Source organism: Sinohyriopsis cumingii, chromosome 13, assembly GCF_028554795.1.
Source record: "Sinohyriopsis cumingii isolate HCF-2022 chromosome 13, ASM2855479v2, whole genome shotgun sequence".
NCBI lineage: Eukaryota > Metazoa > Mollusca > Bivalvia > Unionida > Unionidae > Sinohyriopsis > Sinohyriopsis cumingii.
In genome coordinates, this window is record NC_142973.1 from 63,779,254 (window position 1) to 63,797,331 (window position 18,078).

At 34.3% G+C, this 18,078-nt stretch overlaps 1 protein-coding gene across 1 annotated transcript in view; it reads right to left on the bottom strand.

Annotated features, from left to right (window-relative positions):
* Positions 1-546: 546 nt before the first annotated feature.
* The window catches only part of LOC149785717 (atrial natriuretic peptide receptor 1-like), a 37,989-nt gene continuing 20,457 nt past the window's right edge, over positions 547-18,078 (bottom strand). The window contains exons 2-12 of the mRNA XM_089979924.1: positions 16,967-17,086; positions 16,162-16,452; positions 11,956-12,260; positions 11,027-11,162; positions 6,639-6,730; positions 5,775-5,919; positions 5,254-5,338; positions 3,836-3,941; positions 2,902-2,982; positions 1,729-1,806; positions 547-663 (exon numbers count right to left, since the gene is read on the bottom strand). Of these exons, the coding sequence (XP_089836050.1) occupies positions 547-663; positions 1,729-1,806; positions 2,902-2,982; positions 3,836-3,941; positions 5,254-5,338; positions 5,775-5,919; positions 6,639-6,730; positions 11,027-11,162; positions 11,956-12,260; positions 16,162-16,452; positions 16,967-17,086 (1,556 nt within the window). The remainder of the gene's footprint in view (positions 664-1,728; positions 1,807-2,901; positions 2,983-3,835; positions 3,942-5,253; positions 5,339-5,774; positions 5,920-6,638; positions 6,731-11,026; positions 11,163-11,955; positions 12,261-16,161; positions 16,453-16,966; positions 17,087-18,078) is intronic.

Sequence of the window (18,078 nt, forward strand, 5' to 3'; positions counted from 1 at the left end):
TATAATTGTCTTTGTCTACATGCTCTCGGGTTTCGCAAACTAGGTTCAGCATAAGATGTCGGTGGTCTGGTAATGAGTTACATCATGCACTGTAAAGTTCACGAACACGTTTCAGGTAACGACGATGGATGTCATTCAGTTGTTTGATTCGCCGGTTTCGATATTTTCTCTCAGATTTTTCTACGATCACCATCGTTTATGTTTTGTGTCTAGACGTCACCATTTTTTTTGTGAAATGGTCATGCAAAATCATCTTCGTCAGCGGCATTTCGACCAATCCGCGACTGACAATACAACCCTGAAAAGGGCATAAAACAACTTCACGGGTAAAGATTTCTAGAGGGTCGCAGGGGGTGGGGTGGATTGTTACACACTTTTTGGGGGGAGATTTTCGCAAGAGGGTTCTTGAGGGGAGTTTGCTTGTTCACAGTACTGCTTTTTTTCAAAAAGCGGTTATTCATAAATAATTATTATGATAGTGCATGACATATACAACAAAAAATCTGTGAGTATAAAGCAAAAACTGAAATATGACGGTCGTATGTGTCAATGTGTCACCTGTAGGCTTCCTTTACGGCAGTGCTCGATCAATATGCACACATTTCCGGGATCCACGCATGCTCCTACAAAGCGGGTCAAGTTGTCGTGCTGCATACTTCTTACCTGCAAGTTCAACATCTTGTGGTTTATTTGAAGAGTACATTCTAATATTTGATGCTATGTACACATACAAAAATCCCAGAATAAGATATCTTGAGAAAACATTTTGAAACAAAGATAAACTTCATACAAACTTACATGAACTGCCAGAGAGGACACATAAACTTGCCTTCTTTTCGTATTATTTTTGAAGGAAAATTTCTTATTACTTTATTGGCCACTTAATTTTTTTCATGCTCGTAACTACGTTTTCATGGTAGAATTTTATCATGTCTTGAAGATTCATCCTGGACTGTTAAACAGGCATATATCTGGCGAAGTTTGAACAAATTGTTTCCTTAAATATTCCTTGCAAATATTTCCCATTTTCGTAGCTATAGACACTGACTCAATGGTTTCAGATTATTCTGATGTTACTCCGAGCGCCTCTTCATAGTTGAGTTATTTATTAAACTTCCAGCCGCATTGCTATTGCAGATATTAAATACTGGTTTAATTGCAGATATTAAATACTGGTTTAATTGCAGGAAAGGAAAATATGTTAGAGCACATATGTTCACATGGATGTTGTGCACAATGTCACTGGAAATAAGAAGTTGTCTCGTTTAACCAATTTTTTATCCATTTCGCGTAGAAGTTGTCTTCCCCTGTAAGCGTGACAATCTGGACAAATCTCCAAAGAAAAATACATTTTCACTGTAAGAACCTCCTTTTCAAATTCATTAGAATGATATTCATACTCTGTTAGCTCATACATTAATCGCGTTTCGAAACTGCAGGAGTTAGCAGCTTGAAATTATCTTATTTGAAAAGAATCTACTAGAGTTAAAAGTATTATTTTCAGAATGTTCTTTATTTCTTTCTATTTATCCCCCTTCCGTCCATTTGATTGCTTTCCTTGTCCATGGATGTGAGCTATGGTAACTTATAAAAGGGTCTTCCACTAAACGTCATGATAATAGTTTTAAAATGGGTGTCAATAAATAAACTTAATATGTACAAAATGATACTTCCTTCTCTTCTATTTTAAGAAAATACTAACTAGCATGAAGGTTGTAATGAAATTACCTGTTTCAGCTCAAGTAAAACTTCACGGGTAAGATCCAGCTTCTCTGTTGCTAGCCTTTTCACTACGACCAAGTTTCCCTGCAGTTCGATATATATATATATATATATATATATATATATATATATATATATATATATATATATATATATATATATATATATATATATATATGTGTGTATAATTTAGTAGGAGTATGTGGCACATGCACTTTTGGACCTCGCCATCCAAACGAAAAGTGTACATGGTGAAAAAAGAGCTATGTCATTTTAAATATTGGCTCTGATTTCACTTTGTCTCTCATGCTAAGAATATTTCCCACCCACAAGCAAGTCTTCAGGAAAATTAGAAAAATCACAATGATTCTAATTTTTGTAACACACCATACCGTGGAGTAGAAATTGATAGGTACTGCAGCTGCTATGATTTATATGAGTGATATCAAAGAATTTGTAACTTTCATATATTAAATAACTTTTAACTTTTAGCTTTCATGTACTTTTCAAACAAAAGTACAATTTTTAACAACAAAACGCACATTGAGACTTGAAGTTAATTTTAGTAAAAAAATTTATAGATAATTTCTTCTGAAAATGCCCTTCGTTGAATTGATCTTGATTAGGGACCTAACAGCTGTCTTTAGCCAGTGCTTGAAATATAATTAGATGTATATACTCAGCTTTAGTGTTAGTTTGTTTTATTAGGAACGGAAACTAATCCTTACACAAATCCAAATCCTTACACAAAAACGCTAAGATTTTATTTGAAGAGAGACAAACCAAGTTTCCCTTCGTTATGTTTAAATGAAACCTTATGTACATGTACGAATTAGATATCACTTTGATAATTTACATTCAGTTTTAACTTTTTAAAGTGATGAGCAGACAACATCAAAAATAAATAAATTTACTAAGTTTTGATTACTTTGGAGTTTTCAGATCTTTTTACGACAGATAAATAAATGAAGAAAATGTTAAATAAAACTTAAAATAATGTCCATGTCTCAGAAGATCATGCCTCCCAAAAGCAACCAATTTTGTGCTGCATTGGTATGTTTGTTCTTCAACATTATAATTATTCCGGGACTCATGATATTACCTCTGGTCGTGAAATTAAGAGAGGGAAAGAAAGCTATCTGATGTTTATGTCATTGTTTTCTTGCCGTATTTACTTACCTTATAGCGAGCAAACTTTGTATTGAACATAAACTGACGCACGCTGTCATTAGCCCAACTGCCAGACTGAGCTATGGTTCTCTAGAATCAGAAGGAATAATGGTTTAATTCTATTGTAACTGTCATTTAAAGCTCTAGCTACACTGTAGCTGCGGCAATAACAATATGGGCATTAATGTAAGCCCAACAAACATTTAGTTACAGCAATAACAAACGTGGATATTTCTTTAAACCAATGAGGTATTTAGCTCTAATACCCGCAATCCATAGAATAACCGTGCACGTATTAGGCGTAGTAATATGTGTGATTTGCACACAGCCTGAAACGGACGTAGCTGCCTGCCAATACAAAAAACAAACCCAGAATAATGTAGTTTAGGGATGGAGTGGGAGATTTTGCCATGCTAATTTTGGCGTAAAGTGTCACTACCAATGTTAACGAAGATGTTCAAAATGGCTGCTATCCTAGGCTGTCATATTTTACCAGATGTTTGTCTCGTTGTATACACGTGAGGTTTAATTTTACTTCGTGAAGGTCCTAATAACTACGATTCTACTCCTCTACAATAAAAGTAGACAGTATATTATAACGTATGAGGTGTACTTTATAAATTAAACAAAAGTGATAATGCATGTAGAGGGAACTGATAGATGGATGTGTGCAAACAGATTAACAAATTTCATCGCATTCTTTACATAAGGGAACTGGAGAAATTTTAAGAATTAAATTAAAATGTCATTAACAATACATTTTAATTTATCACAAACTAAACATAAGTCAGATTCTTGCTGAATTTCTACTTATATATATATATATATATATATATATATATATATATATATATATATATATATATATATATATATATATATATATATATATATATTCATTCATTCATTCACCAAACTTGTGACATTATAGAGAAAATCTCACCTGAGACAATCTGCTGAAGCCATCCCTCTCAGGCTCTATAAAAATCAGATCATTGTAATCGACCCGCCATACCATGTCCTTCAGTCCATTTTCCCTGCGACGTATTCTTGAAGAAAGAAAACCAGCAACAAATTGACTTGAATTCATAACGTAAATGTCATTTGTACCTAGTCAACTTTTAACCCGTTAATAATATTAAATATAGGTTGAAAAAGTAAGTCACAACGAGATAGATAAGGCAAAGACTGTATACTTAATTATTCGCAAGAAATTCTATATGATGTCTTATGATTGTTTCCTCAAATGGTTTGTATTTATGTGTTTAGGATTTTTAGAATTGTTTACTCGCTACACTTTTGCTTCTTGCTTTTTATAATTAATATGATTTTAAAAAAATTGTTAAATAAACATAGAAAGAAAAAAATTAATTTCAAACAAGGAATCTGAGAAAAAATTGATGATCGCTCCGGTGTGCTAAGTGGTTAGAGCTTCCGCCTCAGATGCGGGAGTTCGCGGATTTGAACCCAAGCCGAGGCATACCAAAAGACTTATAAAAATGGTATTAACAGGTGCCTCGCTTGGCGCTAGGATTAAGAAGTTAGTTTTAGGATTTGTCAGACTGGTGTCTGGATAATGTGACTGGGTGGGACATGATGCTAGATGTCGGCGGCATGATGCCTCAATGGTAGACATCACTTTAAACTGCCAAACGGCATAGTAGCGGTATGACTAGAAGTGTTAATGTTATATTAAAAATACCAAAATCGCAAACAAAAGCTCTCCAGTTCAATCTTAGATTGTATACATAACCAATGACCCCTTATTAAGCCAGCACTTGCATTCGAACCGAAGCAATCGAAGGCATTGCTCTGGTTTTTCAGCATAAACCAGAAATTACATATAAATATATCTACCTAAGTATCTTCTTTACCTTAAAACACACACCGCAGTACATGCTACTTGTGCCAACCAATTTTCTTTAATGAGAACATCGTCTTTTTGCATTCTGGAAATGGTTTTCAGTACACAAAACTAAAATCAATGTCAAACTTAAAGCAAAATGGCACGACTCATAGAACAAAGTTTTGTTCCTGAAATTTAGTGAGCATAGAAAAGAACCAAAACAAACACGTTCTTTTAAAGTTTATGCATTTATACATTCAACCTATATTGGGGTCAAATGGAAAATAAGTTTTGAACGGAACTTAGAATTGACTATTACTATTTTGAAAACAAGTGACCGAGACTGACTTGGTTGAAAACGGAGCGTGACGTTCATCCAGGTATTTTATCAAGATGTGTGTATGTAACTGTCTTTACCTACTTGGCTGTGTAACTCATGATTGAAAGTCATACAGCTATATATTGGAGAAAAATAGAAAAGTCACTGAGAGGTATGGGGATATTATATTATTTACCTGACAACAACGATAGTTACGCAAGAGAAGACGAAGGAGGCGACGCAGATTCCAACGATGATGTAAACTAAGTTCGTATTATCATCTGAAATGTAAGACCAAATCTCAGGGAGTAAAGAATTTATTTTTCTTTTCCAAGAAACTTTTAAATTTTGAAAAAGTTTTAAGAGGTAAAATGCACACGTTTTTTTTGGTATGTAAAATCAACATTTGCCATTTTCAGCCTGATTCACATTCTTACTTAAAAATCGTGTTTATGGTTAGAAATACACTTAAAGTGTTTCTACATATGAAGGGTGACACAATTTTTGGGGCTGGAGACTACCGAAGCCTCCCTCCCCCTATTCCATCCGTGGTTTCGTACTGTGACTAATATAGGAATGTGTTTTATGATGAATTAGATGTCAAGCATCACAAATTCATAACATTCATTATTAAGAATACTATAACTTGAGTTGATAGCCGAGACTTATTCCAAAAAAGTTAATAAATTTATAGAGCAGTGTTGTAACAGTTAATACCTGAAATATTGCAAGCTGGGTTTTCGCCTCTAAATCCACAGAGAGGCTTGTTAGGAGGCGCTGTCAGTCTCCCGCCTGCCCAGTGTATCTGCTTTCCGGGTACAGGAGTGTAATAAGGACTATCTTCAAAGTAATTAGCCACCACCTAGAAAAACAGACGTAGATAACAACAAATGGTTGATACATCTAATTTTCATGTGCTTCTTTTTTCATTCCGTCTACCTATCCCACCCTCATTAACAATTCCTTCTTTATTATTTTACTCTTTATTTCAACCTACATACTGAGTCAGGTGATCTGATGTTCTGAAAATCAGGGTTGATTCGTATTTATTCAAACAATATGAAGTCAGAAACATCAAGGCAAGTGGTACGTAAGCGAGTTTACAACCATGTATGATTGAAAATTATCTAAAGTTGACAACAGTTTTTGAATTGTATACAAGTTATAAGTCTATGTTTATTTTGGATTGTATTTTTTTTCTTCTTCCCTCAATGGCTGTTCTTTCAATGTTTTTCCGGTATTCAGTATACCTTGTAAGCAAGTCAAATAATAAGGGAAGATGTTTATACATAATATTGAACGTGATCGAGATATATCCGCGTATATTAATTAGGAAGCTTTCGTATTTTTTATTTGATGTGAACTTTCGCTAACTGCATTTGATGTTACATAATTTGCAAGAATCTTGAGCTGTATAACCAGTATGTAACACTCACAAAGTTGTGTTGTCTAGTCATTGTTTAAGTGAGGAATTTCCATTGATCACGCTTCGTACAAGTAATATTAGCGGATTGCAAATGATTGTGTCATCACTGATAATTTAAAAGCATTCATTTACTAAAATTAATGCTGCTCAAGTACCTCAAAATCTCCAGTTGTTGGGTCCATATCTAGAACAGAATAAATCGTTTCCCGATCGCCATTGTTGTCAATGATAACAGTACCAGTCACACCTGAAGAAAAAATATATCCAACACATAACGTATCTATTTCTGCAATAGAGACCTTGGTTTCAAATGTTGTGATTAAAGAAACAGAAAAATTTATATGACCACGGGTATCTTTTATGAAGTTGACTTAAATGATATCACCCGAACGAAATGCGTTATTTTTCCAAAAATCTTGACAAATTTATTTTTATTATATTTAAAAAATGTGAAAGATAAAAATATCATAAATTAAGGAATGTTTGTGACAACAACATGTTATGGCAAAAAAGAAACATAAGACCTAATCTCAAATTACAATTTAAAAACTCAGACTAACTCTTTATTGTGACGTCATATTATCAATTAACATGACGTTACACAATCATAATGACTGGTTGTATCTGAGTTTGAAATTATTTTGTATTCTGGGAGCCACAAAAATGTACAAGATTTGGGTATCATAACTTAGGTTAACATTTGTCAAGATAGATGAACGGATGTCAAGGTGGATGACTGGATGTCAAAATGAAGAAAGATGAATTATTTGAAGTAACCCTTGCAATGGTTGCTGAACGCAAAAGATACAGGTACTTGGCAGACGTTGCTGTAAAATCAAATTATGGGACAGTTGAATCGATCACTGCATCTTTTGATTCAATGTAAAATTCAAGAAGACTGTAAGCTGTTTGGAATGAGATGGCACAGTTCCCACAGACGTGCCATTTGCGTTATGCATTTTTTTAAACATGTTTGATTCGCACGTATGAAACATAAATGTTTCCATTTGTTAAACGAATGGCATTACATATGTACACCATTGATTAAACCATACGTATTTCGTATACCAGGTACATAATTCATTGGTGCCTTTTATCACTTGGACAAACGAATTGGGCATTTGTTCCATACATTAGGACAAGACCATTTTAGTTTTATTAATGAGTGAACTTAGCATTGGTTTAACATATATTATGTAACGTTTTGACGTATCCTTCTAATCATATGTATTAAACATTTGTAGGAAGTGTAATATATGAACATACGACACATGTTCAAGTGTAGTACGTGAAACATTTGACAACAGACATGTTCCAGTGTAATACGTGAAACATATGACAACATACATCTTCAAGTGTGATACGTTAAACATATGACAACATACATGTTCAAGTGAAATACGTGAAACATATGACAACACACATGTTCAATTGTAACACGTGAATCATATGACAATACACATGTTCAAGTGTAATACCTGAAACATATGACAACACACATGTTCAAGTGTAATACGTGAACAATATGACAGCACAGGTGTTCAAGTGTAATACATGAAACTAATGACAACACACATATTCAAGTGTAATACGTGAAATATATGACAACACACATGTTCAAGTGTAATACGTGAACAATATGACAACACAGATGTTCAAGTGTAATACATGAAACTAATGTAATACGTGAACATATGACAACACACATGTTCAACTGTAACACGTGAATCATATGAAAACACATGTTCAAGTGTAATACCTGAAACATATGACAACACACATGTTCAAGTGTAATACGTGAACAATATGACAACACACATGTTCAAGTGTAATATGTGAACAATATGAAAACACAGGTGTTCAAGTGTAATACATGAAACTAATGACAACACACATATTCAAGTGTAATACGTGAAATATATGACACCACACATGTTCAAGTGTAATATGTGAACAATATGACAACACAGGTGTTCAAGTGTAATACATGAAACAAATGACAACACACATATTCAAGTGTAATACGTGAAATATATGACAACACACATGTTCAAGTGTAATACGTGAACAATATGACAACACTGGTGTTCAAGTGTAATACATGAAACTAATGACAACACACATATTCAAGTGTAATACGTGAAATATATGACAACACACATGTTCAAGTGTAATACGTGAACAATATGACAACACAGGTGTTCAAGTGTAATACATGAAACTAATGACAACACACATATTCAAGTGTAATACGTGAAATATAAGACAACACATACATATTTTGTATATGATAACCTGCATATGATTACATGTGTTACAAGTATGGAATTGCTAAACTTGCAAATCTGCGCTTTCTCATTTAATTTACTTGAGTTCATTTTTCAGAACAATTGTCAAAACAGATGTCAAACTTGATTTTGTGAGTGACCTTAAGAATTACGTGCTAATCATAGGAATCCACAGCATGGATGACGATTGGTCTATTCAAACACATGACTGCACAGCAAGGATGGCGATTGGTCTGTTCAAACATAGGATTACAACAGCAAGGGTGACGATTGGTCTATATGTGTCCCCGTTGCATTTAGTTCGATTCAGATCTGGATAATATAATAACTATTTTACGCCATTGCTTTAATTTAACATTTCGCGAGCTTACTTTCATCAAATCCAGTTACACTATCTAGATTTCTTCATATACAACCATGTATTCAAATTACACCATCTACATTTCCTCTTATGAAATCATTAGTGTATTTAATGAAAAGGAAAACGTTTTTAAGCAAAAGCAAGCCGCATTTAAGCAGAAATGTTCAGAAACAGAACGGTTTTTTGGTTCCGGATTATTTGCTGTTTTTTATAATCATTTTAAACAAAATTGTGCATACATCACGCATAGTATTTTCGATATTCGTGAATTCGTGCATTCTAGTGCCTGTGTAAGGTTTTAGGGATAGCATGCTACAAAATTATTTTCCAGTACACTGCATTGATTGTTTTCCCTTCTCTCGACAATGATACAGTCAATTTTCAGCCCTTTATAACTCTAATAACCACAATAAACTCTTTTGAGACATTGGGTCAATTTTAACACTAAATCTAGCCAAAAGGTAAAACGGTTTACATTTTCATTTATATCTGCATTATGTGCTTTCTATGAAAGCTAGGAGTTGTTTATAGAAAAAGAAATTCCATGCTTTATTAATTTAAAATACTTTCAGTAACGTAAAACATATCAGTATGGCAGGTTGTTGTCATGACAACGTTAAAAACACGATAAATTACCTCAATGACCGTTTAGTATGATAAATTACATCAAAGATAATACATTAAGTTACCTTGATAGATTAGTGCGCGCAGTACACTATTTCATTAGTTTATGCTTTTTATTTTTGATGTTGTTGCCAATGACTTAGTTTATTCCACTCAAAAATGACCTGCGAAAGGTACTGAAAGAACACGTGCATTTGATGCCAATATATGATGTCTTAATCAGCTTATGGATGAAGGATGTTAGCAGCCACGACAACTACTGGCATTTAATCCTTGTGTAATGGAGCCCTTTCCTGTATGATGGCTGGTCCATCTAATTCAGATTTCTTCTTAACAATTTTACCTTCAGTAATGCATGTTATGTGAGCTTTATTAAGAAGAAATGTAATCAGTATGAGCAGATTAGATATGATAAGAGCTGAGGGTAGAAAAATAATCTTGTACTGGGAAGACAACAAAGTTTCATTATGAAACTGGTTACGTGATGACAGCCAGGTAACATGACGTGCCCCATTGTTTCTTGATTGCATGACATGGATATTCATTAACATACAACTTGACCGGAGAGAGACAAACTAATTCAAGAGTCAAGAGTGTTTGATACTTGTGTATTAAAAGATTAATTGAAAGTTCGTACCAAAATAAAGATGAAGTGTACTGAATGCCTGATATTCCATGTAGGAAAGGTGCACTTGTACGGAAATTCCAACAAGAAATGGAAGCCATAAAACATCAGCACTTTGTATTATCTTTTCTTGATGCGACCTTTCTCGGTCTAAATGTGGAAAAGCTCTCGTTGCAACATTTTTACTATCACTTTATTGTCTTGTCTACCTATACAACAATTTCTGTTATTATCTTACTGCCTGTCCACCTGTACAACAATTGATGTTATTATCTTATTGTCTTTCCACCCCTAAATATGAAATTTCCCTACATTTAACGAAATTACATTGAACGTTGCTGCTTTGTGTTTATATCCGGCATAATCGACCAAAGTATTAAATACCAAGGGCTGATGATCTTACCGGGTAATCACATTTTAAAAGTTATAAAAATAACTTGTCATGAGATTTACAATGTTAATACATGTTAAACGCCTTTGGTATTTTGTTTTAAATGCTTTCTGCAAATTTAAAAGTTTTCACATATATAAAAATTTACTTTGGCATTGTTTATATAAATGTTTGCGATAATCTGTCGCCATTTTTTCCCGCTTTTTATTGCGCTTTTCTTTATGCTATGATAGACACATCACCTTGAAAATTACCTTTAAAGACCCGGTTCCATGCTCGTCTGGTAAAGTTGTAGCCATCGTGTGGATCAAGATTTTCATCCAAGGTCTCGTTGAGCACCATGCCATATAGAAGAACCGCGTCATAGAAAGAGCCCACGAAAAAGTTTACCTATGTGAGAAGGACCAGCATTTATATATTTATTGTCCGTGTTTATAGTTTTGACCTCTTCATTATTCTGTCTACTTTTCTTCTCTGTGCCAACATGTAAATATAAATTGTATTACGTATGCAACTGTTTGTGTGCAAATGCGTGTGTGTGTGTGTGTGTGTGTCTGTTCTGTTTAGTCCCCTGAGGAAGGTTTGGTTTCATTTAGTGCTTTATCGTTACTGTAGCACAACTAGGTTATTTAGTGCCAAGACAATTGCAATAAAGTACCATGCTCAAGGGACGTACCACAGTAGCTCACCTATGCTGAGCCGATGGTAGGATTCGAACACGCACCATTTCGGTCGTGAGTCCGACATGTTAACCACTGAGGCCTCACAGCTCCCCACCTGAGGTAGTCCTTGCGTTAGGTCGAAATGTAACATAGGGAAACTTTGCTACTTTCCCCGTATCACTGTGAAGCCTTAATGTCATAGTTAAAAAAGACACCGAAGACCCATTTTCGGCATGCTTCTGGTTTTAAACTCACAAACACTATTAATTTTAACATGGTTTATGAAGACAGTATTTAAAATATGATGAAAACACATCTTCTCGTAAAAAGTTCTAACTGCATTAAGCAATACTAGTAAACATACTTCTTTGAGTAGGAAATTTTGATGGTTCATAGTTTATGTTTATATAGTCTGTTCAAATAAGTTTTTATAAAAAGATATTTTAAATAGCACTGAAGATTGCTTACAACATGTTGCTTGGCATAAACAATTAAAAAGTAAGGATCTTAATAAATCTAACCTTTTCATCACCATAGTTAAAGTTATAATTCTCCAATGCCAACTGCTTGACACGAAGTGTAAAATTATTCCATTCTTCTCCATGGGGCTGATGAAGAGACACCTTCAAAAGAACACTAAACGCCTCTTTGGCGTCTGCATCTCTATCGTCACCTCTCCTCCAGTCATGATTTCCCCAATAATCTCCGGGAAAGGGAAATAACTCCACGTCAATGAAAACATATTCTCCACTTCTGATAAAACCGAGGTCAAGCGCTGCTAACATTATTCTGCGAACTGAATCTCCTGGAACTATCAATAAAACTACTGCAAAGATAAAATAATATTTTCCTCTCTTTATACTCCATGCCTCCTTCCCTCACACACACACACACACACACACACACACACACACACATACACACACACACACACACACACACACACACACATACACACACACACATACATACATACATACATACATACATACATACATACATATATATATATATATATATATATATATATATATATATATATATATATATATATATATATATATATATATATATATATATATATATATATATATATATATATATATATATATATATGGATACATGGGCGGTCATGCTGAAGAACATTATATAGATTTTATTAATATTATATATTTGCAGACATAATGGGCGGTCATACTAGAGAACGTCATATAGTACCCCCCCCCCCCAGTTTCATTGATATATGTAGTCCGGTTAGAATATCGTTAGAAGCAGATAAGAATAAATGCATTTGTGCGTTGATCCTAGTACAACATTAGATGCATACACAATGCAAATAAAGTAACATGGATGATTTTCAAGATGGTTCCGTCAGGCCATACTCCGAAATTAGATGATTACACTGGCGTATCTGAAGTAGATATAAATCATGCGAAAACGGTAAAGGTATACAATTCCCATCTCTGTGTTCGGTACATGGCAATACGGCACCTACAAATGATGTGAGGCGACATATTTATTGAAAAAGATATGAACACTTGTGTTCCACACATTCGAAACATTATCTTCTCAAAACAAGATCAGAATGTCAATCAATGAATTGATATGCATACAATCCATGTAAATTCTTCACTTCAAGATGGAGGCCAACATCCATTACTGCAGAAAGATATTGGAAGTGAAAAGTTGTGGAATGATGGTGGGTTTAAGGTCACAAAAGTGAAAAGGGTCTATTTTTTTATTTCAGAATTTCTTGAGGATGAAAGGAGCAAAAAATATTGATCGATCCATTTAAAAACTGTATCCAACCTGGAATCCGCACAAAGAGCTCCATGAGTACAGTTAGTTCTAACTCAAATTCCACGTTTATTTAAAGCAGTCAAATCATGAATTTAGACGTATATATTATCTTGATTCTTGTTTGAGATATTATTTAGATAAATTACTTGATGATTGTGATAATGACTTGCTGTCCCCGTGCAATAGAAAGCTAGGTGACTTGAGTTTTGTTACATGCACAGACTCTCAACTTAAGATTTATATATGATGTTCACAGTTTTCCAAAACACACATAACTTCACTAGTTTTAAGAAACTGCCATTAAATTGTGTAGCCTTCTCTTTAGCTCTGTCTGTGTGTGTGTCAATTGACAAAAAAATTAGTTTCTAAACGCGTGTCAATAGTTATAGTTTAATATTTCGCGTCGCGAGATTTTGTTGTATATAGTTTTAAGTTTCTAATAAACCTATTTAGATTGAAATCATAATGGTATCTGTCCCAGCTGTAAGATACCTCGCAGTATTAACAATGATTAGTTGAAATTTTACTTTAGTTTTGTAATCTTTTAAAAAATTGCACCCCAAAATATTTTTGAATGATATTGAAAAATTTCATGATTTATAGAAACTCTTGAGTTTAGTTGTACTTGTGCATGTCAGATAGCATTGTGTCTTGGTAGTCATATTTTGGCACTGCAATGTCTCACGAGAAAAATGTATAACTTTCAACATAAAGTTTTCACAAAAAACAAACAAACCAAAATAAGCACAGTTTTACAATGTAACAATAACTTCAGCATTCCCCGTCTTATTCTGCACTCTCATTCTAGAGCCAAAACGTGTGCTCCAAAAAAATGGATTAACTAAAACTGGAACAATGTATGCCCTATTTTTAGTCAGTGGTTTCAGACTGCCGATATAGCAAAACGTGATTTTAATGATCTCTAGTCTATGGTTTAGAGAGTTTTGTAATGAGGTTTGAGTATTAAAGTGTGTGCAGCACACTATGACATATCTTGAATTTGGAGGCATACAGCAATTGTTACTGCAGTCATTCGGCAATATATAACACTTATCGGAAACTGGTGAATGAAAAAGTTGTCAATGAACATTTCCAAACTAAAATTTACTTTGTCTTCAGACACTAATCAAAACGGTTACCCTAATGTTAATTTCTCACTGTGCTATATTGCCGCAAATTAAAAGAAAAATGGCATCCTACTTTTCTGTCAGTTACCATCCCCATGTACCATCTCTCTCTCTCTCTCTCTCTCTCTCTCTCTCTCTCTCTAGCGTAATGTAAATTCTATGTCTCTCCCTACAAGATAATGTTGATTCCCTATCACTCGAAATCTCTGAATATTAAATAATAATAATAATAATAATAATAATAATAATAATAATAATTATTATTATTATTATTATTATTATTATTATTATTATTATTATTATTATTATTGATTTTGTGAATGGTGTGCCCACCTTGTCTTAAGAAACTCACAAAATAAGTAACATTCTCTTTTTCATGTGCACACACACACACACACACACACAAAGTTTCTTATAAAAGTATAGGTATTGAAATCGTAATGGCATCTGTTTGCTCTTTAACTTACCACAGAACATTTTAACTTAGCAAAATAGAAGCCTTGTAGATATTATAACAATCCAAGGCGTTTTACTAGCCCAAGCGATGTCAAATCCTGTCGCGATTCCGCTAGAAGTTAATGGTTTCAAGTTCCAGAGACCTCTATACAAGTTCTGTTGTCAACTGGAAAGTCCAAAGTGTCCATTCTATAATAATATGACTGTAATTAATAAAAGACCATAACTTCTCAATTGTCTATCAAACGCACATTTGCATGGTTTCTCTTCATTAACTTTTCGTAAAGTATCGTCAGCATTTCACGCGGTAAAACTATGCAACTCCCCTTAATCAGGGAACTATTTTACTACGGAATATTTGGCCAATCAAATCCTAGTTTTAAGCCACCATGGCAACGATAAACTGCGCTTGCCGACGACGGAAAAGACCCTTTTCGTTTATTCCACTGAGTAATATAACAGTCTCCAATCTTAAATACTGCACCCGGAGTTTCACGATCAATGTACACAACTAGAATTTAATAGGGACTATTGAACGACAGGGACACTCATGCAGCTCTGACCTGAATTCACCACATGTTAACCTATAGCGTAATGTTAATTCCAGTTAGACCCCAATCAATAGAGCACAACGAGAATTTAGCACTGGGAAGGATTTCCTACTGTGCCCCCAAGTGACTGCCTCATGTTAAACTACAGTGCAATGTTAATGACTTTATGCCTCATAGTACCTCAAGCATGTTAACCTACGGACAATTTTAACATAGGCCTTCCCGTACGTATGTAGAGTCATTTATATTAAGGTCAACTCTAACAATGTAACTATGTACCCTCAACAGAGGTATTCCACTTCAAACGATGTTACCTATTTACCCTCAGTGTTCACCCTATTGACTTTTTAAGCAGGATTTCTCATTAGAGACCAATTTGGCTTATCTATGTACATCTATGGGCTACTGTTAATTCCCGTTTGAGGTTCTAGAGCCCCATATAACTAATATATATATATATATATATATATATATATATATATATATATATATATATATATATATATATATATATACAGGAACAAGTCACCTCCTCATTAAAACTTCACAACTTTCTTCTGGGAAGACTGCGCTTAAAATGACATGATTTCAACTTTCTCCTGTAATCGAATAATACAGTTAAATCCTACATCGAACATATAAATCACAACAAAAATGGATATATGTCCAAAAAGTTGTTATATTACATTTTCACCATAAATATAAAATAAACACAACTTAATGTATTAGTAATTCAAAATCTTTCTGAGCGATAATAAAGTATCGCTAAAATATATGCTTCTTTTAGGCTAACCTCGTGCCATTTTGGAAACATCCCTCAAAATGTCACAGAAGCTTGCGTTTGTGCTTTCAAGGTAGCCATGGAGATACGGGTAAAGCTCTTGCTTCTGGAAACCGACAATGAGTGAGTTGGCTAGGACGTTGGAGTGGAGATGGTTAATATCATAGATCATGGCGATATCCGTCCAGTCGAAATATTTAAATATGCTCCCGAGCACCTTTCGCAGCCGACACTGGCAATATGAAAGCCTCGTGAGAGTAGGGTACTCCGTCTTGTTCTCGAAGATTCCGCCATCACCGAGTCCTGGAAAATCAAGAAGAGGACTCTACAAAATAGTCAAATAAGCATATCAACAATTTTTATATAGTTGAAGATGTTTGGAATTATTTATATTTCTCTCATATCTATGATCTTTACTGAAACAGACAGGCCTAAACAACACGCATGATTATTGTTTGCGTTTATGATTTTGCAACGTGACCGGAAATCAAATAATTTTACAAGACGAATTTGCTTTTGTTATAAAAGAACTCCATATTAATAAGTTCTCTAAGTACGGAAACAGTATTAATTACATAAAACAAACTAATAAATGTTCGATGTTGTGGGTATTGCTAATACTATATAATGCACTGTCAGTACGAATAGACGTCACTTAAATTTAGGACTCGAGAACAAATAAGAATGGTTATCTTACATATGTTGTGTCTTCATTTCAAAAGGAATCCGCTCTATATGTTTTATTTCATGTGGTATCTAGTTTGTGAATGTTACTATTGAGCTGGTACGAATGATGCCGTTCTATGACAATATTTACCTGTAACTACTGGAATGTTCCAGTAGAAAGCCAGTCTAGCCACCGCGTCCAAAGCATACGTACAAGCCGGACCAATGATGGCATGGATGTTCTGTTTGTAGTACATATCGGCTACAACACCTAGTAGTAGAAGAAGAAGATATGATTATACAGAACATTGCTTAGCTTATTCAGGGCTCCTTTTAAAAGTCAGCTTTGATTTCGAACATATTTCATTGTAGGCCATTGGTCCGCTGTTCTGGCGGCCGTTGCTATCTTTTTGGATGTCACCATTTTGACCAAGGTTCTGCTAGGCCTAACCCTCGTAAAGTTTTCAGTTTTGTTTGAAAATATGATTCATAAAGTCGTAAAACATTGACATCCCATATTTTATTTTATTAGACAGGAGAGAGGACAAATAAATGCTCATCACATCGTCATATTTTGTAGGATTGTGTACAGAATAAGCAACGGGAAAATATCATAACAATCAGTAGGCTGTGCCTTTCTTACAAATTATTCTCACATTTGAAAGGCTTAAATCTAAGCTCACGTTTGCATGTTAGTGATTTTGCCTTTTATAACGACAGACAGGACAGAGTCGTTCCCGGTAGAGACGCAGGAAATTCGTCTTAAAAATTAAAGACACGACTTTCATTTTAGAGACTCAAGTTGAAAATGAGATGTTTAATTAATTCATCATTACGTGTTTGACAGAGATGTTCGTGTCTGCAATGCATTTCCTGAAAGCAAACGTGTTGTTGAATAACGACAAGTGAAAAACACGATTAGCGGTATACCACGCATTACAGCAAATGCCAAGCTGACGAGTCAAGTTAGCTTCTGTTAAGGATGGCGGGTACTGAGACGCAGGTGTATTTTGCTAATAATGTTTGCAATTGGTATGAGCATGAACCGATCCTCTCTTGTTATACACACCGATCACATGCAGCAAAAAAGTATTTTAAAACTATTACAGGTTTAAATGAATACAGTGGCCTAACAACCACTCCCGCCCGGAAGTCACTCCACTGTGTTTCTTTCAACTGATATATGCAGCCAAAATATAAACATTCGATGGGATGGTCGAAATTAGGCGTTTATGTTTTCCTTGGTACACTTTTTATTTAATA